The 25,106-nt window shown below is 45.0% G+C and overlaps 1 protein-coding gene across 6 annotated transcripts in view; it reads right to left on the reverse strand.

Moving 5' to 3' along the window:
- The window catches only part of LOC130381540 (collagen alpha-1(XVIII) chain-like), a 104,826-nt gene that overhangs the window by 38,473 nt on the left and 41,247 nt on the right, over positions 1–25,106 (reverse strand). For 4 of the 6 annotated variants that reach the window (XM_056589190.1, XM_056589191.1, XM_056589189.1 and 1 more), the window contains exons 1-4: positions 24,519–25,106; positions 6,452–7,008; positions 4,330–4,410; positions 3,952–4,011 (exon numbers count right to left, since the gene is read on the reverse strand). The exon at positions 24,519–25,106 is cut by the window's right edge and continues 596 nt beyond it. In XM_056589190.1, the coding sequence (XP_056445165.1) occupies positions 3,952–4,011; positions 4,330–4,410; positions 6,452–7,008; positions 24,519–25,106 (1,286 nt within the window). The remainder of the gene's footprint in view (positions 1–3,951; positions 4,012–4,329; positions 4,411–6,451; positions 7,009–24,518) is intronic. The other 2 variants (XM_056589193.1, XM_056589192.1) reach the window with 1 other exon arrangement.

The following is a 25,106-nucleotide window of genomic DNA, read 5'->3' on the forward strand; positions in this document are numbered from 1 at the left end:
GAAACTGTACTGTAAAAGGAAGCCTTGTTTGTTTCCATGGTATTACCAGGTTCTTACCATATAATTTGTAATACATTATTCCCTTTTCCATGCATTCAACACAAACTTTTACCATGTACGTTCTGCGACGTTACCATGTAAAACACGACAATTTACCCAGTAATTAAGCTGAAACTGTACTGTAAAAGGAAGCCTTGTTTGTTTCCATGGTATTACCAGGCTCTTACCATATAAGTTGTAACTGGTTATTCCCTTTTCCATGCAACATCGTTCACCAGTAGTTAAGCACTTTAATTGTTGTTATAAAACCCCAAACCACTGTTGATGAAAGGCATATTAAAATTAAACAAAATCAAAGGCTTATCTTTCAAACAATGCATATCTCACAAACAGGCACTGAACGTAAATGACGTTGTTGCACAGATATCGATGGCGACAACATGTGTTTGTGATTTTCGCGATACGGTGTCCTAAACCGTCCTCAACATACTAAGCCCGTAATGTATTGCACTTATGTTGATGAATCCGAATGGGTGGTAAACCGAATATCCGCCGAATATCAAACCGGAGGCTAACTTGCACCTGTTGAGGTGGCATGCTCCGGTAGAGCTGCTCTTTAGCATCGCGCTAACCGGGGCTAACAGAGCCTGTCTCTTCCCGTCCTATTAACTGTACTTATGGGAGAGAGCCCGATTAAATCTGGATATTTTAATAAATTGGGTGTTATAGGTTTTAAACAACATGTCCGAGTTATTTGAATGACAGAAGCTCCGCTAGCTCGATGCTAAAGTGCTAACCGGAGCTAACAGCCTGTCCCCTCCCGTCCTATTAACTGTATTTATGGCTATACCTTCTCTTTTCAATATGACCAAACACAATGGCCAGAGGACCAGCATCCTTTTTTAACTGATAAACAAAATAATCTTTGAGTTCTACATGTTCTAGAAATGTTCATTAATTGACAGTCCTAATGTTTATTTTCTTGTCTTCTGATTCTTTATTACAGTATGGAAGGGGAGATTTGGAGGTACCTGGTCAGGTCTTGGTCAGCCTTCAAATCCCAGATGTGGAGACTGCAGGGATACCTCACAGAGAAGACACTAAAGAGTCATCTCTCATTCATCGAGTGGACTCATTTGTTTGCGAATGACCACAAAGATGCTCCCATAGGCAGATTGCTGCATGGCATTCACCACTTATTCAAATTGAAGAGGTTGAAGCAGTCTTCCTTGTGGTCACTTGCCATAACAATGTCATGTGTTTTATGAAAACACCATCAGTAACATTTAAATTGAGTTGATGTGGACGGCTCTTTTTTTTGTCCGATTTCTTCAGTGTTCAGGGCCCCGTTTCCCGATATCGATGGATCTTCGCTCGTAAGATGGTTCGAAAGATGGATCGTTCGAACAATCGATCATTTCTTTGGAGCGTTTCCCGAAACTCCTCTTAACGTGAACGCGCATTCGCTGCACTCAAGACGATCGGAGGATTGTACCTGTCCACTGACATGGTGCTGAAATGGGCTATGACGCAGGGGGAGACGCAGGAATGTCGGAGGAAAATGGGGTTAAAAAGGGTTAAAATATCTCCCCATCAAGACCAACCGCAGAGTAGCCTACGGAAAGAATAGATTGCAATAATATGAATGCTAAAGATATTAAAAAACAATTGATTAAGCCTAGGCCGACATATATATCAGTCCTAATCCTGAGCGCACGATCGGGAGGTGGAAGTTGCGCTTTAGATGCCTTCACAAGTCCAGCGGAGGGCTCCAGTTTTCGCCGGCCAAGTCATGCGCTGTGATATGTGTGACAGCTATGTTGCACAACATTGCAGCTAAGGCTGGGGTAGCTTTGGTTGAACCGGAGGACATTGAGGACGATGACGACGAGGAAGATCGGTGTGAGGACGGCCTCCCTCATATCTACGCGGCTGGTTTTCATGCACGTCGAAGAGTGATTGAGACTTTTTTTTAACCCCCTCCACCCTCCCACATGTCACTAAACATTCCCGTCAACGTGACCAATCCCCACCATATCCCAGCCTTTTGCCTGCTCCTTTGCATTTTTTTAATATTTTTATAATTCATATTTTTATTAATTTTTTTACATTATTTTAGGCTACGTTTTATGAGTAGCCTATGTCAGTCTGCACAAATCCCCCCCACTTTCTCTCACACATTTTAAGTGCCCTGCCTGCTCAAACATTTCCGACTGTCTCTCTCAAACTAAGAACATAATGGCCCACATTAGGCTCAGACGCACGTGATACACCATTACCAATGTGTTATAATAAAACGCATCCAATACTAGGAATGTCCGCTGGTTACGCCACTGAGGCTATTGTAGGCTAACGAGGCTCTTAGCGTCCTACGAGTACCCTGGAGCACTCGTTAGCTACTCGTGACACGTGAGCGTTTTTAAGACGTTCGTTACCAAAGATGCTTTCGGGAAACGGTGTGAAAACTGTACGATGCTCGTACGACCCACTCTGCGATCCACTTAGGCTAAAGATGCTTTCGGGAAACGGGGCCCAGTGCCTGTTTGTGAGATATGCATTGTTTGAAAGATAAGCCTTTGACTGTTTAATTTTAATATGCCTTTCATCAACAGTGGTTTGGGGTTTTATATCAACAATCTAAGTGCTTAACTACTGGTGAACGATGTTGCAGGGAATAACCAGTTACAACTTATATGGTAAGAGCCTGGTAATACCATGGAAACAAACAAGGCTTCCTTTTACAGTAAAGTTTCAGCTTACTTACTGGGTAAATTGTCGTGTTTTACTTGGTAACGTCGCAGAACGTACATGGTACAAGTTTGTGTTGACTGCATGGAAAAGGGAATAATGTATTACAAATGATATGGTAAGAACCTGGTAATACCATGGAAACAAACGAGGCTTCCTTTTACAGTACAGTTTCAGCTTAATTACTGGGTAAATTGTCGTGTTTAACTTGGTAACATCGCAGAACGTACATGGTACAAGTTTGTGTTGACTGCATGTAAAAGGGAATAATGTATTACAAATTATATGGTAAGAACCTGGTAATACCATGGATATAAACGAGGCTTCCTTTTACAGTACAGTTTCAGCTTAATTACTGGGTAAATTGGTGTGTTTTACTTGGTAACGTCGCAGAACGTACATGGTACAAGTTTGTGTTGACTGCATGGATAATGGAATGTATCTATTATAAATTATATGGTAAGAACCTGGTAATACCATGGAAACAAACGGCTTTGTACCCAGTATTTAAGAGGATGTACCATAACACCAGAGGAAAACTGTTCCTGCAGAGGTTTTTACCAGGTAAGTAATTCCATAGTGGTAAATCGAATAAACCCTTTCTAAATGGGTATAGCTACGAATAATAACTAAGAAAAAGTATTTTATTGGAAAGCACTATGCTAATTTCTAGATAGTACATCATTAAACTTGGGCTGTTAACAACATAAACCTTGGATAATAGGTGTTTATAAGAATTGGTTGCCTAATTTCCTAGGAAGTACACAATATCGGAGTTATTACCAACCTAAAACAGTTACAACTACACGCTACTTAGTTGAGTTGATGGGTAATAGTGGAGGTTTTACTTAGTACTTCAGCTGTAATTCCTCTGTATTTACCTTCTTATTACCAGTGGTAATTACACAGTAATACTCTATAATTTACCGGATAATTCCTCTGTATTTACCTTCTTATTACCAGTGGTAATTACCCAGTAATATACTATGATTTATCATATATTTGCTGGCTAACTACCTCTGTATTTACCTTCTTATTACTAGTGGTAATTACCCAGTAATACACTAGGATTTACCATGTATGTACCGGGTAAATACCTAGTAATTAGGGGACTGTAAAAGGAAGGGTTACCAAAACACCAAGGCTGTTTGTGACCAAGGGTCAACGACCACAGTAGTGTTAAGGGGTTATTCCTTATTCTACCTTAATAGTGCGTCCCGACTCTGTCCTCTCGCCATCTCCACTGCCATAGTTACCAGAGGCCTAGGAGAGAGAGAGAGAGAGAGATACAGATACAAAGCGAGAGAGAGAGAGAGAGAGATGTAGAGAGAGAGAGATGTAGAGAGTGAGAGAGAGAGAGAGAGAGAGAGAGAGAGAGAGAGAGAGAGAGAGAGAGAGAGAGAGAGAGAGAGAGAGAGAGAGAGAGAGCGAGAGAGACTTCACATAAGTAGGAGAGAAAAAGCAGAGTGAGATAGACATATATTTACATCTATAATTGTATAATTGGGTAATTGTATATATTAATGTATTGCTTATTGGTAAAACTACTACTATTGCTATTAATAATAAGGTGTTACTCACCACATCATAGTCGTCTTCATCATCACAGAGTCTCTCTGCTGCCTGGGGGTTACCCACCACCTTCAGCTGGACCATGGAGCCCTACACACACACACACACACACACACACACACACACACACACACACATACACACACACACACACACACACACACACACACACACACACACACACACACACACACACACACACACACACACACACACACACACAGTGTCAGCCGTATAGAAGCTGTATAGTGTACTGAGATACAGATAGACAGGGATGACATTTAGAGACAACAGAGAGCGAGAGAGAAACTAGACGAGAGAGAGAGAGAGAGAGAGAGAGAGAGAGAGAGAGAGAGAGAGAGAGAGAGAGAGAGAGAGAGAGAGAGAGAGAGAGAGAGAGAGAGAGAGAGAGACATCACTAGTCCCAGTGGGGTTGCTCAGTTTTAAGAGACTCTGAGTGCAGCTCATGATGACCTCCTTAGTATATAGTCTCCTGGCTCCCCTGGGCCATATAGGGGCCCTCCAGGGGCTTACAGGGCTCTGTGAAGAGGTTCCCCGCTTACGCACACACACTGTTAGGACAACACAGGGAAGCAGCGCACGGTGGCCATGGACAACGGGTGTCATACCAAGGGAAGAGAGAGTCTGTGAGCGGGGGGGCACAGGAGAGAGAGAGATTGATACAGTGGGCGAGTGAGGCAGCGTGTGAGAGAGAGAGAGAGAGAGAGAGAGAGAGAGAGAGAGAGAGAGAGAGAGAGAGAGAGAGAGGCAGCGTGTGAGAAAGAGAGAGAGAGATTTATACAGTGGGCAAGTGAGGCAGCGTATGAGAGAGAGAGTTATTCTTTGGGTGTGTGAGGCAGCGTGTGAGAGAGAGAGCTGCTGTTTGGTAGAAGGTTTTACACTGGTCGTGGTTAAAGGGCATCTTGCCCCAAGGATACCTCCAGGTTCGACGGCAAGGATTGCAAATCGAACCTGGAACCTTTCTGCTTGGAGTCTCTCAATGCAGAACTATGATAACAACCAGACTTCTGACAGACTAAGCAGCTGATGTTTGACCTGAATATCTTTATTGTATTCAAGTCATCACACGTCTGTGTCACCTCATGGCAACATGTGCGTTCAGCCTGCTAATGAAATGCAACATATTTTGGGTTCAAAGGTTGCACAAGTCACGGTGGTCAAGTAACACGTTAACAAGGGGAGAGGGTGTTAGAGCTTAACTCACTCACTCAAGCATTCACTTACACCGGGATCCCACCGGACGCGTACGCGCCGCGGAACGGCTGCGCCGCGGAACGGCTGCGTCCTCTGCCCTGCGTCCATTCCTACCGGGCGCGTAACGGCAGCGTAGCGCTGCCTTGCGAGCCAGCCAGCCAGCCAGTATTCACGCGAGATCACGAGATCACGCGATAATTCTAAACCTAATGTACTCACCTTCCACTCCCAAAACTATTGCAATTAAATGCCACGCTTTGTCCTTTCTGACATTTTCCTTATAAAAAGGATGATTTGGTACATAAATGACTTCATGTTGTTGAACTTCGACAATGAGTCTCTCGTCGTCAATGTTGCCGACCCTCTGAGACCCACCGGTCATGACGTAATAATGTTGATGTGAAGTTACATGAGCTGAGTATTGTGTTTTATTTTGAAAATTGACCGGATGCTCTATGGCTTTTACTTTTCACTTCCTGCCCGGCTCGACCTGCTCTGTCGAAATTGACGCGGTTTAGCAGCGGCTCGCGGCAAAAATAGAATTGGACGGAAAGATAGCGCCGCGGCGCGGCACGCCGCTCCTGGGACGCTGCTGAAACGTTCCGCGGCGCGCCCGGTGGAAATGGTCTCATTGATTATAGTGGAAGCGATCAGCAGCGTGACCGCGGCGCAGCCGTCCCGCGGCGCGTACGCCTCCGGTGGAATCTAGCCTTTACTCTCACACACACACACACACACACACACACACACACACACACACACACACACACACACACACACACACACACACACACACCTCCCTGTGTTAACAGAAAAGCGCACAAACTTCACATCCCTATAAAGAACATGTGCCACCCGTCGCCTCCCCCATGCGCCTGCATCCTCGGGACCCCCCCCCCCCCCCCGCGGCCCTCACCTTGAAGCGGTCAGGGTCGGCCTCCCCGGCGTACCCCACGAAAACCCCCGCGCCGGGGTCCAGGTCCATGTCGTCGGGGGATCTCTCGAAGCGCACCGTCTGCGGCGTGGCGTCGCAGCCATCGTAGAAGGTCACCTGGTCCTCGTACACGGCGAGCGAGAAGCGGCTCCACCCCCCAGCCAGGGCAGGTATGCTGAAGGCTGCTGCCTCGTTGGACGCCTCCGAGTCGGGCTCCGTGTAGAAGAAGCGCACTGTCTGCCGGCCCGAGCGTGGGTCGGCCGCGCTCAGCTTCACGCCCACGTACATGAACTTCTGGTCGCCGTCAGCGACGGCGAAGAGCACGCCGGCGGTGTCGTCGGTGGGCGAAATGTGGAAGAGCAGGGAGAAGTGGCGGTAAAAGGGGTTGGGCAGGTGGGCCAGGGCGGGCTGCCCGGTTACGGCCGAGCCTGACTCCCCGCTGAACACGTAGGCGGGAACGCCGCCGGGGCCCAGCACCTGGGTGATCTGGTCCGGGACCAGATCCCCGATCAGCTGCACCAGGGACACCTCGTCCCCATCTGGAGGGAGGGAGGGGGGGAGAGAGGGAGGTAAGATCTCCTCAAAAGTCATGGAGACCCTAAATGCAAAGTGGTCCCAATCAAACGTGTTTAGAAATATAGAAATAAGTCTGTGGGTACTCTTCAAGGTTCTTGGTCCAATCCCCGGATCACCTTGACCTTACCAGTATCCTTGAGTAAGACAGCTGCCTATACAGGTAGATGTTGCCTGGGTTAATGCTGTGTGTGTGTGTGTGTGTGTGTGTGTGTGTGTGTGTGTGTGTGTGTGTGTGTGTGTGTGTGTGTGTGTGTGTGTGTGTGTGTGTGTGTGTGTGTGTGTGTGTGTGTGTGTGTGTGTGTGCGCGCGTGCGTGCGCGCGTGTGTGTGTGTGTGTGTGTAAGTGTGTAAGTGTAAGTGTGTGTGTTTAAGCCGATGCACAAAAAAGTTCAGGGACACAAAAACGTCCCAACTCTGACCTGTGGCTCCCGCTGGAGTTTTTTGATGACCTTTTATAACTACTGAACCAACTCTAAACACCTGTAAATTAAAAAATAAATAAAAAAGATTTTTAGAAATAATTAAAAAGAAAATCGAATTAATAAAAAAGAAATTTAATACACAGAGGTGTGAATCGAGATCGAGATTTTATAACGATTTATTGTGCAGGCCTACGCTGGAGCCAGAGAGCCACTGGTCGTTCACTTGGGCATGAGGAGCAGAGCGTAGAGCAGAGAGCCACCAGTGTTCTCAACAGCTGTGATAGCTGCCTGAGGTCTAATGTGCTCGTAAGAGATACCTAACCCTACTTACTAGATTAAAACAATCTACTTGTTTGCAATCATTGTGACATTAATGGATTTTATACCTTTGTTCTCTGGATTTGATCACTTGTTTACCTGTATTCACTCACACTCAATGGTGAATACATGCGTTAAATTCGACCATCACAGCACAATCACCTGTCTCCAAGCCTCATGATTTTGCATTAACTCACTTGTACACTTGTACATACTACTAAACACATAGTTGGCGACTTTGCAAATACTTTCCACACAGTATAATGTATATTTGTACATTTTGTGTGTAAGTTCAAGTACAGTTTGATATACAGCACACCATAAGTATCATATTTATGTTTAGGCACCAGAGGATTAAAAAAAATACATTTTCCATGTTTCAGAAGCTCTCCAAACAACGACTAATGTACTTTACATAATAACCCCAAAAAACAAAATTCCCTTTTGAATTGACCACTCTGAGTGCACTTTGTTTGATCCCGGTCTCTCACATCAGGGGATAGGGGGGGGGGCGTTTTTCCAAATATCGTAATATGGGAAATATTGCTGATGATTCAGTTCCCATGGAATAAAGATGTCCTTTCAAGGGAAATGGCCACCGGTTTGGGGACTGGCTTATAATTTCATATTCTCCTAACAGACCTCAGTCTGACACAGGGTCTCTGGAGAAGTGCTCGATGGACACGAACCAGGGCCTTTCAAGCACATCCACTGTGTTCTGAGCCCAGCTCGTCAAAAATGTTATGAACGAAATGAAACTGCGATTTTTAACCCCATTATTTTTTCCTGAGGGTCACCCCATGTTGAGGGAAGCTGAAAACCCAAGGAAAATTGATTCGACCAAGCCAGAGATCTGCATTGGCTGCCGGCGCTATAACTACGGAATAGCTATAACGCTAACCTATGGGGGCAAGCTCTTTATCTGCTTTTGGGGCTTCTAAACAGATTCAGAAAACCATTCTCCTTTAACGTGTATAAACATCTAAGTGCAGCAGTGAATTAATCAAAAAGTGAATGTTTTTGTTTTCCAACACACAGGAAACAGAGTAATCTGTCCTCCACTCAAAAGAAAAGAGGAAACGTCACAAAGGAGACATCAGTCCTCCCAAAGAAGTTTTTGGGGGAAACAAGAGAACAATGCATCCAGCTACCGGAGTTTCACGTCAAGCTAACTATTGAGAGTGAGAAGAGTTAGAGGGTAAGTGACCTTTGATCTATTGGACTTGTGAAATAATCTTCAACTAACCCAACTGCTTCTTCTTGAAGAAGTAGTCTTCATCACATCAACTTGATTCTTGATCTTGACTCAAGAATCAAGTTGACTCTTCATCTAATCAGCATTGCCCCCCTCGCTGGACCACAGCTAGCAAGCCAAGGTCTGGCTAGCATAAGCTTTTTGTTCTGTGGTGATGCACTCAGAAGGCTCCGGTTTTACCACAAGGTGTCATATTGGGCTGCCAACGAGTTACATCACAAGTGGGAGAATCCAGCCAGCTGTATGATGGATAGGTCAACCCTACCCGCCTTCCTGGTGGACTGTCCCAATGGCAATGGCTGATACATCTAGCATCCGTCTTAGTGGACACGTGGTCCATTTGTGATGTCACTAATGAGTGGATTTGAAAAAGGCTCATAATGGCTAATAAACGTCACACCTGGTGGTAAGGGGACGCTTTAGATGAACAAACAGCGATAAGAACACAACACTGCAACATTTTGTGTTATTTGCCTTTTCTTTGGTTGCCAATATGCAGTTGGAAATGCTATCTCCTCAACATCTCATCGGAGTTCCCTTGGCCAAGTCTTCTGGGATTGCAGCCAATTAGATTTGGCAAGGGGACCGAGGCGAGCCAATTTCCCACTGAGTGCAGCTGCTATTGGTTAATCTCACATGACGACAAGGCGGAACCAGCTGTGTCCCCAGCCAGCGAGTTGGCAGACATTTTAACAGATGACACTGTTGATTTCACACAGTCCAGTAAAGGCGCATTTCTAAATGTTGAGTTTAGTCTCTGGATTTCTACTACCCAAATGTTTAATGCAGATGGCAGTTTGTTGGCTTTTCCGGATTTTTTCATATCTCGCTCGTATATTCGTGAAACCACATGTATTCTTGCCAAAAATCAAATCAATTAAGGTAACCATTGAACACACATTGATAAATGTATTTTACAAACCAATTCTAAGTTGTTCTTGCCATGTGTTCTGAGTCAGGGACGTGGCCATCTGAGTTACCCATTAGCATAGTGTCTCTGTTTTTGTTAATTAGCAATCCCAGACGATCGAGCCCAAAGTACAAAGTAATCCCAGGGATTACTTTGGGGATTTCTCTGTCCATCAAGACCTGGAGTTTCCAGAATCTGTGTGGGAGCAGTTAACAAAACATCCTTTAACTAGCTCCAAAACAATAACCCAAGGTATTTACGCCTATATAAGCGCCTTGCTCAAAGGACACCTCAACACCAGTGAAATCAAAAAATGTGACATTTTGATGAAGTACACACAAAACCAATCTCTATACTACTCCTACAGTTGTGTTTTCCAACCTCTGAGTCGTCCAACCTTGTCAGATTGCTTGATACATACATGGTCTTGTAGACATACAACTTGGAGAAGGTTTGAAAGGCCTCACCCAGGTCGTGTAGCAAACCACTACTCTCTACAAACCTTAGCCTCATAGCATAATTGCCAAAGTCATATTTTATGGTACAACTAGGCACAGAGAATCAGCAGGGTTAGGAGAGTAGAGTTGGGTTAGATATCACAATTTGACCAAAATATGACTAAGGCAATTATGCTACGAGGCTTTGCTGCCTGGGGTCCAAACTATGTGCATGTGGGGGCTGATACACACAATACAAGAAGATGGGCGTCGGCAAAATGTCCAAGCCTAGAAAACGGGATTCACGAATAAAAAGGAGAAGATTGGGAACCAACAGTCCTACTGCGGCCCATGAGCAAAGTGTGCATGGTTGGATTCCGATGGTTCAGTGACCTGTTTCAGCAGCCTGTGCCGCTCACATTGACTTCCTGGGGGGTTTGATTGCAGTGTTCTTAGCATCTCTGGGACCCTCGTGAAACCCATCCCTGTAGGGGGACGGGGGTTCACAGGGTTAATCTGCATGTTCATGAAGACCCCCTCATCTCCCAACATGCCCATGCCCCAGATCCACACTGGTTTTGCTAGTCGGGGGAGGCTAGGACAAGGGTCAGATCCGACCTCCTTTCGGGTGAACCTTCAGCTAGCATCATATATGTACCGCCCTGTTGCCGCCGGTGATGATAGATGGGGGGGCAGGGCAGCGGGGGGTTGGTCAAGGGTCACAACTGATTTACAGCCCCTAGGTCGTTTCCTTGGACACTAGCTGGCCTATTCAGTTCACACGACCGTGGAGGAATCTGAATCTGCGTGCATTTCGCGAACATCTTTCCCACAGGATGTTTAGCGGAAATCAAGTTTTGATCTATTGTTTGTGTGTCTGTGTGTGTATGTTTGTGTGGGTGGGTGAGTGTATGCACATGTGATCGTCAATCATCACTGGTTGTGTGTGTGCGTGTTGCCCTGTCGGGTGCGTGTGTGTTCATGCATGCAGATGTATGTATGAGTGTGAGAGCGAAAGTTTATCAGCGTGAGAAAAGAGGTAAAGAAGGGATGTATATGAGAAGCGAGGGAGATTGGAGGGAGGGAGGGAGGAGGGACGTGTCAGTCATAGCCATGGGAAAGAGGACCCAGAGGAACACGATCAGGCTTCTAGGCACCAGCCCCCCCCCCCCCCCTCCCACACACATACACACCCACCCATCCACCCAGGGGACCCCACTCCCCTCTCCTCTCCCTGGGACTCCCCATAACACCCGCCCCCCTCGCTCACAGTGGGCAGGAGGGGGTGAGGAGCAGGGAGGGAGTGGAGAGGGGAGGAGAGAGAAGAAGGAGAGGAGAGGGAGGAGGAGAGGAGAGGGAGGGGGAGAGGAGAGAAGGAGGGGGAGAGAGAAGGAGAGAAGAGAGATGGACAAAACAAATAATGTATACATTAATACCGTAGTTAACATAAACATCATTAGTAAAGTATTACTAGACCGTTAGTTAACTGTTTATTAAATGTTAATGCTTAATACCGCATGAGCTAAGGTTATCGAATGGTTAATTAATGTACCCTTATTGTGAAGTGTTACCACCTCTGTTAAACTTGATTGTTAAACTTGATTCATAAACCTAGTTGAAAATTAAACACATCAAACTGAAACTTACTTTCAGCGGTTAGGGATGAGTGATAAATATGCTAGTATAAACCCCTGGGTGCGAAAGCTTTTCCTACCAGGTCTGGGGTCCCAATATGACTCAAGTTGGATTCTGAAAAATATATTTCTTTGACGCTGCTTGCAGTCTGGAACACAAACATTGTGTCGCCATGGTGACTGCTGCTAGAGATGGAAAGTGATCGACTGGAAAGCAGAACAAATTGGAGGACAAATTTAAATATGACCAACAATAAATACTAACTACCCACTAAAAGTCCTGGCCAGTGTCTCCCGAAGAGCGCCGTCGGCCGTATGAAACGATAAATTACCTTTTTGTCCAGCAGTTCGAGAGTTTGAGGAAATAAAGGGAGCTGTCCTTTACACTTGTTGCACCAAATTACCCACATTAGCATAGCCCTAGCCATTGCAAAAACCTTTAGCACGTAGAACACTCTCGTTCAGAAACTCACTGCACACAACTGTGATTCACAGGATCAGGTACGCTTTCTTTTGGTCTAGAAAAGGATAAATGAGTGTTGGACCGTGTGAGATAGACATATCCGATATATCCTACATGTAGCCCTTTTGTAGACCACCCTCTAAAACATCACCAACACCAACATTAGCATCTATTGCATTCATACACCATCCCAGAGAGAGAGACACATATATATATATATATATATATATATATATATATATTAGAGCTGTCAGTTAAACACGTTATTAACGGCAGTCGTTTAATTGCACTATAGGCTCTTTTTTTGTATCGTCCTGTTCTGATCAGTATATGCCAATGTTGTTATCAATAAAAAATAATTTGCACAAGGCAAGCCGATGCACTTCACCATGCTGATAAGATAATTAAAATGAGAAGAATTCTGGGACAAAAAAATCAAGGGATATTTGGCATAGAAAAATAATTTGCGATTAAACGCGATTAATCGTGAGTTAACTATGACATTAATGCGATTACATATTTTAATCGCTTGACAGCTCTAATATATATATATATATATATATATATATAGAGAGAGAGAGAGAGAAGGGTGGGGTGGGCTTCAGAATCCTCCGTTAGCAAATAGGATGAAACCATCCCAGCTGGGGTCAGACCAGCTGGTTCCTCACCCCCACTGCCCCCACCACGAATACCTCCGCACCACCCCTGTGTCCATCCCGTCTCCGGGACCCTGGGCTGAGATGGGTGCTCTGATTGTGGGATAGACGGGGCTCCCCTCCAGGCATGGAGGAAGTGTAGAGGTCATGTGGCACCGCAGGGTGCACTGAGTCACTTCCTCTGTCAGGACGGACACAGAGAGTCGCTGGGTTGTTTGTCTCTGTTTGGGTCTTGGGTTGTCATGGTGATAGATAATAGCGCCCCACCACATCCAGACGGACAGATAATGGACAACGGATGGACGGATAGATAAGGCTGGCTAGGGTGACCCAATCCAAACTGAAAGGTTCCATGTTCGAGCCTCAGTTTCCACATTGTACCTGTACGCATCATTGAGTGAGATGACCCATGACCCCTACCTGCTCCACCAACCAAGACGACCAGTGTTAGGAACGTTACTTTAAAAAAGTAATTAGTTATAGTTACTCACTACTTTTTCCAAAAAGTAACATAGTTAGTAATTGAATTACTCAATAATAAAAGTAACTAGTTACCAGGGAAAGTAACTATTTGCGTTACTGTAAAAAAAAGAAAGTTGCAATATGTGAAAGAATTTGGATTTTTCTGAGCAGTTTTCACTTGGCCTTAATGTGTTAAATGGTTGAACTGCCCATTCAAGGCCCTGATATGCTTCCATCTGAGGTGCCGTCCACACTAACCCGGGTAAATCTACAAACGCATAAATATTTATCAGTTTAGCCCTTCCGTCCACACGGACAATTCCGACACTGAAAACTATGCTTTTCGAAAACGATTGCTGAGGTGGATAAATGTGAAAACGCTGGGTTTGCGTTGTAGTATGGACAGGGTAGACGGAGGCTTTCAGAAACAATGACGTTCGGTTGCCATGACACTGCCACAAGCTTGCGCTCGAGACTGAGACGCTCATCAAAAAAATGGCAGGTGAAATGCAAAAGTTGATCACTCTGTACAAGGTACTAATTTATCTCCAGAAACAACTCGACACATTGGCTCAAACATATTCATATCTCCAACTCCGGAGGCGAGCGCTGTACTTGATGTTCTTCAGTGATGGTAAAAAACCTGAAGACGACAGTTCAAACCGTACTTGGAGCGGCGTTTCTGGACTAGACCGGGTCGAAAATGATCAACCAACCAACTGTATACTACAGAAAATACCAACTTTTCATCGGATTGCTCCGGACTCGCCATTTCTGCTACTTCATTTAACCTGTTTGGTGTGTGCGTTTGCGTGTGCTTAGCGCATTTGTCCTGGCTTGTGTGTAAAAACACTGGCACCGATTGGCTACCATGAAACATGACCTTAGCCAATCATAATCGCTTATCTCGTTGTTAACCAACCCAGTCTCCTGACTAGCAGTTTGTGTTTGGAGCCAAGGGTGTGTTCAGATTATGTAGTTTATTCAATCAATTCATAGTAACGCACTGCATTTTTCGTACAGTAACGGTGACGGCGTTGTAACGACGGAAATATTAATTAGTTAGATTACCCCGTTACTGAAAAAATAACAGCGTTACTTAACGCCGTTCTTTTAAACAGCGTTATTACCAACACTGAAGACGACACATGACCCCTACCTGCTCCCCCTACCAAGATGACCCCTGACTAGGGCTGTGTAAAAAAATCGATACGTCGATATATCGCGATATTTAGTTTGCCGATGTCTGTATCGATTTCCAGATCAAAATATCAATATTTCGAAGAAAAAAACAACATTATTATTATTTATTTTATTTTCTACTTTTCGTGATGCGATACAGGACAATACAGGTGAAAGACATGACAGTAGGTGGAGGACATGACAATTTGTGTGTTCACATTTAAGACAGCACAGACGTAGGGACGAGACATGACAGAGACAATTTCTTTTTAAAAGGGTTGTAAACGTAAACTACAAACTCCGCTCCAGTAGGTGTCGCATGTGTGGCCGAGTGAGAACTGGAATCGGCTTCAATCCTTCTTCTCATGTTTATGGCTTAGCTACAAACAAAATGGCTAACAGCAAGGATAGCATTAGAGCTGGGGCCCTGAACATACCCAGGCTTTCTTGGGAAAACCTGACTCGACAGAGACGACTCGCAATCAGAGTTAAATGGTACCACAACGCTCACTTTAGATTGAATTAGTTGAACCAGGTTTTCCGCTTTAGGTTCAATGCGCGTTCACATAAAAGGGGCGTTTATCGCGTCATTTGACTCACCCTTATGCAAAATAAATCGAGCGAGAGCGATGTATTTCATCCAAGGCGAGCAGTGTATTATGATGAACTCCTACGAGGAATTCAAATCACAGCCAAGGGGAACACGATTGCCCATAATATGGCTAGGGTGGCGTGCTGGCAAAAAATAGCCGACCGTGTTAATTCGTAAGTGAAAAGATTCTGCATATTGTCTAAAAGATATTATGCATCATCATACCTTTTACCCCCATAGATGTGGTGCCAGCACGCTCAACATGGGGCCAAGTCAAAAATAAATATAAAAATGTTATTCAATGTGGTAAGTTGTAAGCATCCATTTGAATAATTTCAGGTGAATCTAGCCTATGATTTGGTTTTCCGACTATGGAGGTGATTTTTCTTAACAATTCTCACAGCTATAATTTGTAATTTGAATTTGTAGAATAAAAAATGCCTAGGCCTACATAGCGGTTATATAAGGGATAATGGACAACAAGGCACTTGACTATAGTTGAATGTACGTTGAAAGTGCGGGGCCAGCTTCGAACTTGAAACACAGACCCGGAGATCGGCTACTTAAATCGGCGTGCGCAGCTTCCTAGCCCCTCCTCCGACAATGGCGTCACCATTTGTGGGTGTTCCCGTGGACCTCGGCGCACTTATCGTACAGGCGTCTCTCCGGAGACAGGTTTTTCGGGACAGAACCAATCCCTTGGCATTGTCTGACGATATTCTTTATGAGAGATACAGATTCTCATCAGAGGGTATTCGTTATTTGATCGTCCTTGTTGGACCGTATGTAGGCAATGCTACACAAAGAAGCCGTGCACTTACTGTTGCGCAGTGTGTTTCAAGTTCAAAGGTGGCCCCAACGTTCAACGTACATTAACCTTGGATAGTCATGTGCCGTGTTGTCCATTATCCCTTACATAACCGCTATGTCAGTGACACAATTAGGCCTAGGCATTTTTTATCCTACAAATTCATATTATACCCATGAGAATTGTTAAGAAAAATCACCTCCATAGTCGCCCTTGAGTCACAGGCCGACAGAGACTCCTGAAAGAATCAGGGAAACCTATTATAGGACATTCTTTCCAAAAATTAAACATTTAGAAGAATACGTGACACTTTGTTTTGATAGTTATGTACCTATGATTGGAGATTGATTATCGGCGGCTCCTCCAAAATAATGTTTGTACCTTCAACTAAAAATGACACAATTAATTAACACTCAATCATTTCACATTTGATTAGCAAGACAATTATTTATGTCCATCTCCAATACATGAATACTCATTACAAACGCCTTGGATGTCGAGGCAGTGGGGTCAGAGGACATCCCCCCTTCCACTCCTACCATCATCGGCCGACCTTCGTTATTGGCGAGAGCCAGCTCCTCCGAAGTGGTGAAGGGCGGTGGAGTGGTCCCCATCCCAGTCGTATTAATTTGGGTTTTCTTTTTATTTGCTACAGGTAATCAACATGAGATTAAAGGTTGGAGCCTAGGCCATTGCAAATCATAGTCTTGATTCACCTGAAATTATTCAAATGGATGCTTACAACTTACCACATTGAATAATATATTTATATTTATAAAATAGATAATTTTATTTATTTATTTTTGACAATTTTTTAGACAATATGCATAATCTTTTCACTTACGATTTAACGCGGTCGGCTATTTCTGCCAGCACGCCACCCTAGCCTTATTATGGGCAACCCTGTTCCCCTTTGCTGTGATTTGGACTTTGAATTCCTCGTAGGAATTCATAATAATACAATGCTCGTCTTGGGTGAAATACACGACTCTCGCTCGATTCATTTTGCATAAGGGTGAGCCAAATGACGCAATAAACGCCCCTTTTATGTGAACGCGCATTGAACCTAAAGCAGAAAACCTGGTTCGACTAATTTAATCTAAAGTGAGCGTCGTGGTACCATTTAACTCTAATTGCGAGTTGCGTCTCTGATGAGCCGAAAGCCTGTTATGTTTAGTGAGGTTCGTGGTATACCCCCCAGGTTTGGTACTTGAGCATTAGTCACCATGGTGATACAGCGACGCTAAAAGAGATCGACTTTCGTGGTCCAACTAACCCAGGCTTTGCGCTCAACATACCTAGCTAACCGTCTAATCGAGCTTCGTAGTTCAGGCCCCTGCCCCTTCCCAATACAAATCCGATGTGTGGGTGCACTTTGTAACTTTGTAACTTTGCAACCCATGAGTTGGGTTACATTACGTTTGTTTACAGATGTTGTTAACATACTGAATTTGTTGTATTCATTGTTTTTATAATATTGAATATGCACTTTGTGTCCTTTGTGTCCTCATACAAAAATCTGAAGTCCAAGTAGGCCATTTACCAGCAGTTCAAAGAAAAGTGGACACTTGAAAAAAACATGAGTTGGGTTACAGTATGTTTGTTTACAGATGTTATCAACATCATATTGACTTTGTTGTATTCATTGTTTTTAAAAAGAATGCTTAATATGCACTGTCTGTTCATTATATTGAGTGGCAAGACAAGGCATACTTGTTGTGCTGCATATGCACTTTATTTACATAAGTTAATTGACAGAAAAACATGCATGCATTTTTTAATGTTTTCATTGTCAGTGTGTTGTGTCCAGTTAGTGCAAGATGGAATTGCATTTGTTATCTTGATGACAGTTTTGAATGAAATTGTTTTGACTCAATTTGTGTATGTTGAATATCGCAATACATCGTGGTATATCACGATACGCGATATATCGTGATATATCGTATCGTGACCAGGGTATCGTGATACGTATCGTATCGCAAAGTCCTTGACGATACCCAGCCCTACCCCTGACCCCTACCTGTTCCTCGCTGACATGTTTCTGGACACACTGAAAGTCCCTTGTGATAAAAGTGTCCTCTAAACTACTTTTCTTTGGGCCAAAGACAAACAATACAGTACATTGACTGTGTCTTTCTCAGGATGGCAAGCCGAATAGTGGGAATCAAACCCCTAACCTCCTTCAACCTTTGGAAGTTTGCATCTTTAGAAGGAAAGACCCTCTGATCTCTCTCTCTCTGCATAACCATTTACATTTCAGGCATTTAACTTACAATGAGTACATTTGTCAGAAAAAGGTGAAACAATATATCGCTGTCGGTACAGTAAGGATGTTCATAGAAACCATTGCCAAGCATTAAAGGGTAATTCCGGTGTAAAATGGATTTGGGATATGTTTTGTATGATAACGAGTTGAAACGTTCATTTTGGAGCACAAAAACCGCATATAGACGCTTTCTTCAGTTGGCTGTTTTTAGCTGATTCTATCAAAACGCTATAAGCTTGGAACGAAGGGGGCAGTGGTTGTGGTAAAAACTAAATCGCTATTTTAAACCACTTAAAAGGCTAGAAGTAGCCCGACACTTCTTTGGTAGTATAATAAGGGTCTTAACATATACAACGAGGCATTGAGAACTTTGTAAGTGTACAGATTGTTTATTAAAAATGACATTTTATACACACAATACCATCAGTAGATCACCCGTCTATGCCATTTTCAACCTGGTCTCACAGGAATCCGTGAAATGACTACGGACAAATAACTCGAAATCCGTGGACACATCACGGAAACACGCCGATTTCCGTGATGTGGCCACGGAATTCGCTCCAATGCAAGTTAATGACGCTGATGTTCCGTGGCTCACACACGGATCCCCGTTTCAACGAGCGAGTCGACCACAGGGGCTTAACTCAAAACCCGGGGTGGTCTCACTGAAACACTTAAATTGTCCTTGTTGTGTCCACGGAAGTTGCTCCAATGCAAGTAAATGACAATGATATTCTGTGGCACACACACAGATTCCCGTTTCAATCTGTGTGTGTGCTCCCGTTTCAATCTGTGTGTGTGCCACATTTGACCACAGCGGGGGCTTAACTCAAAATCCGTGGTGGTCTGACGGAATCACTTCAATTGTCCGTGATGTGGCCACGGAATTTGCTCCAATGCAACTAAATGACACTGTTATTCCGTGGCTCACACACGGATATCGGCGTGTTTCCGTGATGTGGCCACGGATTTCGAGTTAAGCGTCCGACCGTAGTCATTTCACGGATTCCTGTGAGACCATGTTGGTTTTCAAGACTCGATAGGTAGATTGACGAACACAGAGATTGTGACAGCCTTCAGCAACACGCAAGCTCTGTGTTCGTCAATCTACTTATCGAGTCTTAAAAACAAAATGGCGTCGACGGGTGATCTACTGATGGTATTGTGTGTATAAAATGTCCCTTTTAATAAACAATCTGTACACTTACAATGTTCTAAATGCCTCGTTTTATATGTTTTAAAGTTTTTTTTTAATAGGTTTAAAATAGTGATTAGTTTTTACCATAACCACTGCCCCCATTGTTCCAAGTTTATAGCGTTTTGATAGAATCGGCTAAAAACAGCCAACTGAAGAAAGCGTCTACATGTGTTTTTTGTGCTCCAAAACGAACGATGCACACCGGCAACACCGAGTTTTTTTTTTTTCTTTTCAGTAATAAAAAACAAATTCAGTAAAAATGAATAATATTATTATAATTAAGAAAATTCAAATGTGTAGAATAGGCCACAGTTCTGCTCTGTGCGGAAGAGAATTGGCGCGCCGAGAATTGGGGCGCTTCCTTACAAGACCGGTAACCATAGCAACGCCGGTAAACAAACCCCGCAAAGCCCAATCCCTACGTGAGCTCCCCGCGCTACGGCCATCCGGAGGCGCACAGAGCTTTTGGCCGTTATATTATGATGTATAAAATGATATTATACTATTATATATAGAACGTTATAAGACGCCGAGAATTGGCGCGCTGCCAGCCGCTGTCACCGAGCGTGAGAGGAGAGTTGACGGAGAAGATGGCGGTTGACCTAGTTTCAAAGTTAATACCGTTTATACCGGTAATACCGGTGTTGACTAGAGCTGTAGCGACGCGTCGATGACGTTGACGTGTCGATGACGTTGACGCGTCGACGAAAAAAATTCGTCGACGTCAAATTTCTCCGTCGACGATTTTCGAGGACAATGGACAACAACACAGAGAACACAGTTCGCACTTTGCTGAGTCTGTTGCTTATTTGGATATATGTTTACCATTTAATGGGAAAGAAGGCTCGTCGCCTTTATTATGTCCGTGGTCGTCGCATGGACTATACGTCATCCAGCTCAGGTTGCGTAGCCGTGCGTGTGCGCGACTGCGCGTGTCGGCTCATTAGCATCTGTACCGTAGTGGCCCGTACCGTAGCAGCACACCTGTCCCAAGTGGCCAAATTGGCCCGGCCTGGCCAGACTGGCCACACTCACACTGGCAGATGTGAGCACGGCTGGCCTTACATTATGTATAACAGTGAAACTATTTTATTTATTTTATGTTGTGTAAAGCAGAAGGTTTTTTGCTGTGCAAAACTGTTGTTAAATAAAGTATATTATTAAGAATTTTTTGGTATTTATTTGAGATACATTATGGTTTTTATTAATCGAGCAACAGAAATAGATAACCATCCAATTAGTCATTAGATTAGTCGACTAATCGATGAAATAATCGCCCGATTAATCGTTTAATAAATAATCGTTTACCCCCAGCCCTAGTGTTGACACGAGCGTATTACTCGGAGTGAAAATGTCCACACCGCGGCAACCCAACATACAATAAGTGCATACATTAAGTACAGAGTACGCCAGGACGTACAACATACAATTAGTAGGAGGGTCGGGAGGGGGTGGCTATGCAGATCCTAGGTGAACTCTGGAGGCTTGTGAGCGACTCTGCGGTCCTGACATCGGCAGGGAGCTCGTTCCATCACTGCAGTGCCAAAACAGTGAAGAGTTGGGACTTTGATAACCGTCCTTACCTCACACGCCCTCAACTCCCAGTGCCTCATCACTGGGTCCTGACCGCACCCCCACCCACCCCACCAACCACTCAACCCCCAGGGGGCGTCGGGTTGCCCCACTGTTGCCCCCCCGCTGGCACCCGATCATGGCATGACGGGTGGGTGAGTGGCTGTGACCCTTGACCTCTGTACTGGAGTGTCTCCCACTCGCAACCACAGCCTCCCATTGTGCGTTGTTCCCAGCGTGGTTTGGGGGGCTAGGGGGGAGAGGGGGGAGGGACAATTGTCGCTCTCTTTGCTCTTTTTTATAGTGGATGGCTTTTCCTGCCTTTCAACCACACCAGCAACACTGTTCCACACAGGGCGGCGCACACACGCACACGCACACGCACACACACACACACACACACACACACACACACACACACACACACACACACACACTCACACTCACACAAAAACATAAATGAACACATATGTGTGCGTATAAAAAAACACACGTACACACACACACACACACACTCACACTCACACACAAACATACATGAACACATATGTGTGCTTATAAACAAACACACATATCTATATAAATATGCACACATCCACACACACCACACACACACGCACACACACACATACATCCCAGAACACATAGGTGTGCAAGTTACACACACACACACAAACACAAATATATATATAAGTATGCACACATACACACACAAGTGTGCAAGTGACACACACATACCCACACACACACAAACACACACACAAACACATACATACACACACATATATGAACACATACACACACGCACACACACACACCCAGACACACACACACAAACACACACACACCCTCTCTCACACACACACACACACACACACACACACACACACACACACACACACACACACACACACACACACACACACACACACACACACAGCAGTGCTATCTCATCTCCCCCCCTGCCTCCACACAGCAGCTACTCCTGTGGCGTGGGCATGCGTCGTAGGAGCCCATCAGATATGCATCGATTCCCTCGGTATGCGTCTGCAGACCCACGCAGAAGGGACCCGCGTTGTGGGAGAGCGAGAGCAGTCACACTGATGCTCGCTCGCCCAGCCCGGCGATGGCAGACAAAGGGAGCCGACTGTTAGCTGAGCATAGCTCAACTCCGACGCATCGCTCGCCCCTTACACACAATGCAGCTCATGGAGAGAGCCCGAGTTATATTAAGGCTGGGCGTGATTTATAGTAGATCTGTGAAAACCGCCTGAGAATAAGTATGGGTGCGTTTTGAAAATGTTTCGGACAAAGGATACAAGGAGAGAGAGCTATAAAATATTCAAAGTCGTTTGTTTGAACTTGTCCATATCTATTATTCGCTCCCAGACATTTTTGCCAGATAAAGCTTCAAAGTATCATAGTCCTGTATATCCTGTAAAGACCCTTTTTGTGTAGAATAGAATCTCCACATCTCCCTGTGCAGCATGTTGCTTCCCCTTCCCTGCCTCTCTGGGGGCTGATGCTATGCTAAGGGCTCCCTGGGGGCCCGTAGCAGGTGGTGGTGTCCTGTTGAAGCGTATCTTAATTCACTGGTGTTCTAGTGGTTAGTATTCGGCGCTCTCACCGCCATGGCCTGGGTTCGATTCCCGGTCAGCGAAATTGTATGTCGCTTTGGATAAAAGCATCTGCTAAATGCACTGAATGTTAATGTAAATTAACCATGTCCTTTCCTGGCATGTATTAGTACAACACAGCCCACTCAAGTCAATAAGTGGTTAGCCACTAAACACTGCTTAATTGGAATGTTTTAATGACATTACTGGAAATTCCCCAAAATGCTTTCAAAACCCCATCCACTCACTTATCTGCAAAGAATTAGCTCAATATAACGTAACTGAATATAAAATGTAACATTTCAAATGTCACATTTCCCAAATCCTCTGAGTTAACTCCTACTGCACCAGTGCTGTGTAAGTGAAGCATTGCATGGAGACGGTTGAATGATGTTTCTCCCTTCAGCACACAGGTTCCACTAAGCGGAGAGAATCTCATTCAATATACAGGAAATACAAAGCGATTTATGCTTATAAGAATCGTACACAGAGCCCCTTTAAGTAATAGCATTTTGCTGGGCTGGATAAAACATTGTATAAAAGGCCGTGGAGATATGATATAAATATATATTTAAACAAAGACAGACAACAACAACAAAGAACAGAGCTCCCCTGTTTTACGTACCATCATTGAGAGTTACAACATGGGCCAGTGATAATGGTCTCAGTATGCTTCAGTTTGCAGACATTAATGTTTTTTTGATGTTGAACCCTTGGCATCTTGTATAATGTAATCGGTCAAAAGCGATATGTTATAAAGTCATGAGGCTGTGCCTTAGAGAGAAAGAGAGATAGGGTGGAGGCAGGGCCGTCGCACCAAATTCTGGGCCCTGCGTTTGTGCATGAATGCAATGGTCTACTGTTGGGTTTTTGAGCTGAAGTCTGCAATATGTAATTCATTCTCCATTTAGGCAACTTAGAGCGCATTCAACACACACACACCCACCCCCCACACACACAAACACACACACACACACACACACACACACACACACACACACACACACACACACACACACACACACACACACACACACACACACACACACACACACACATATACGCCATATTAATATCTTGAACAAATCAACCAACGGGTAAAACATTAGCATTGTGATGGCTCAATAGTCGCTTCTGATCAATAGCAAACAGCCGTGGAGCTGAATCAGTGTTTCATATGTCCAGTGCATCATGCCATCAGTTAAAAGGGAGGTTTGCAAGTTGTTGGCCATGCAAGGGTGCCCAGGAGAAACGAGCAGTGGCAATCAAGCAAAACAATTCAAGAGGTATGAGACGCACTGGGTGTGAAGGAAGTCATTGGGGACCTCGAAAGTGACGTCTTTAAAAAGTGATGAAGCACGGTGGCGGTGCCGAGAGCATGACTCTGAAGATGTGACATAACGCTGGAGACAAAGCATAAAGTTGGTGACAAAACAGTGGTGGTGACAAGAGTGTAACATTTGAGATGAAGCACAAGAGCCGTGACGGAGAAGAAAACGTTGTGGTCACGTGACGCGACCGCTAACACCGGCAACAAAGCGTGAGCGCGGCGACGAAACAAAAGCATGACGTGGCGACGACGGTACAAAAAACATAGGTGAGGCCCTCCGCTCCATCTAAATCATAACAGCCTCTGTGAAACGTGCATCGTGCGTCACTCCGACAGGTCAGTTGGGTCGTTACCTTTCTGCTTATGAACTGACACGCATAGCGGGCAGCCGCCCCCTTCTGGCAGGAGCTCGCAATCCACGGGGAAAAGCCCGTCCTCCAGCTTAGACCAGCAGTTGTCCCGCAGGCGGTGGCAGGAACTGCAGCAGGGGAGGTGGCGCCGCGCGGCCGGGGCGGGGGTTATTTTGTTAGCGGCGGCGGCGGGGTCGCTCCGGCACTCGGGCGCCGCCAGGGGACAAAGGAACCACTCGGAGCCCCGGAAGCAGTCGTCCTTAACCAGCCACTCCCACAGCTTCAAGAACGCCTCCACTTCCTCCACAGAGGTGTGGTTGAAGAAGTTTGGCAGCGAGAAGTGCTTCTGGCGTCGGCAGACCTGCCACTGCGATGGCACCGGAAGGCAGCGCGCCACGGGGGCGGGGGTGGCATTGGGGCTAGCAGCTGAGGTTAGCTTTCGGATGTCGCTAGTGACGTCCCCGGTCGTCGCAGACACGTATTTGGGCGTTGCCGCGCTGCCTTCAATTCTTGATGCTATGCTAGGTTTCGTTATGCTATGTGTCCTATTGCTAGGCGTCGTTTTGCTAGGTTTGGCTACGCTAGCTGTGG

Source organism: Gadus chalcogrammus, chromosome 4 (genome assembly GCF_026213295.1).
Source record: "Gadus chalcogrammus isolate NIFS_2021 chromosome 4, NIFS_Gcha_1.0, whole genome shotgun sequence".
NCBI lineage: Eukaryota > Metazoa > Chordata > Actinopteri > Gadiformes > Gadidae > Gadus > Gadus chalcogrammus.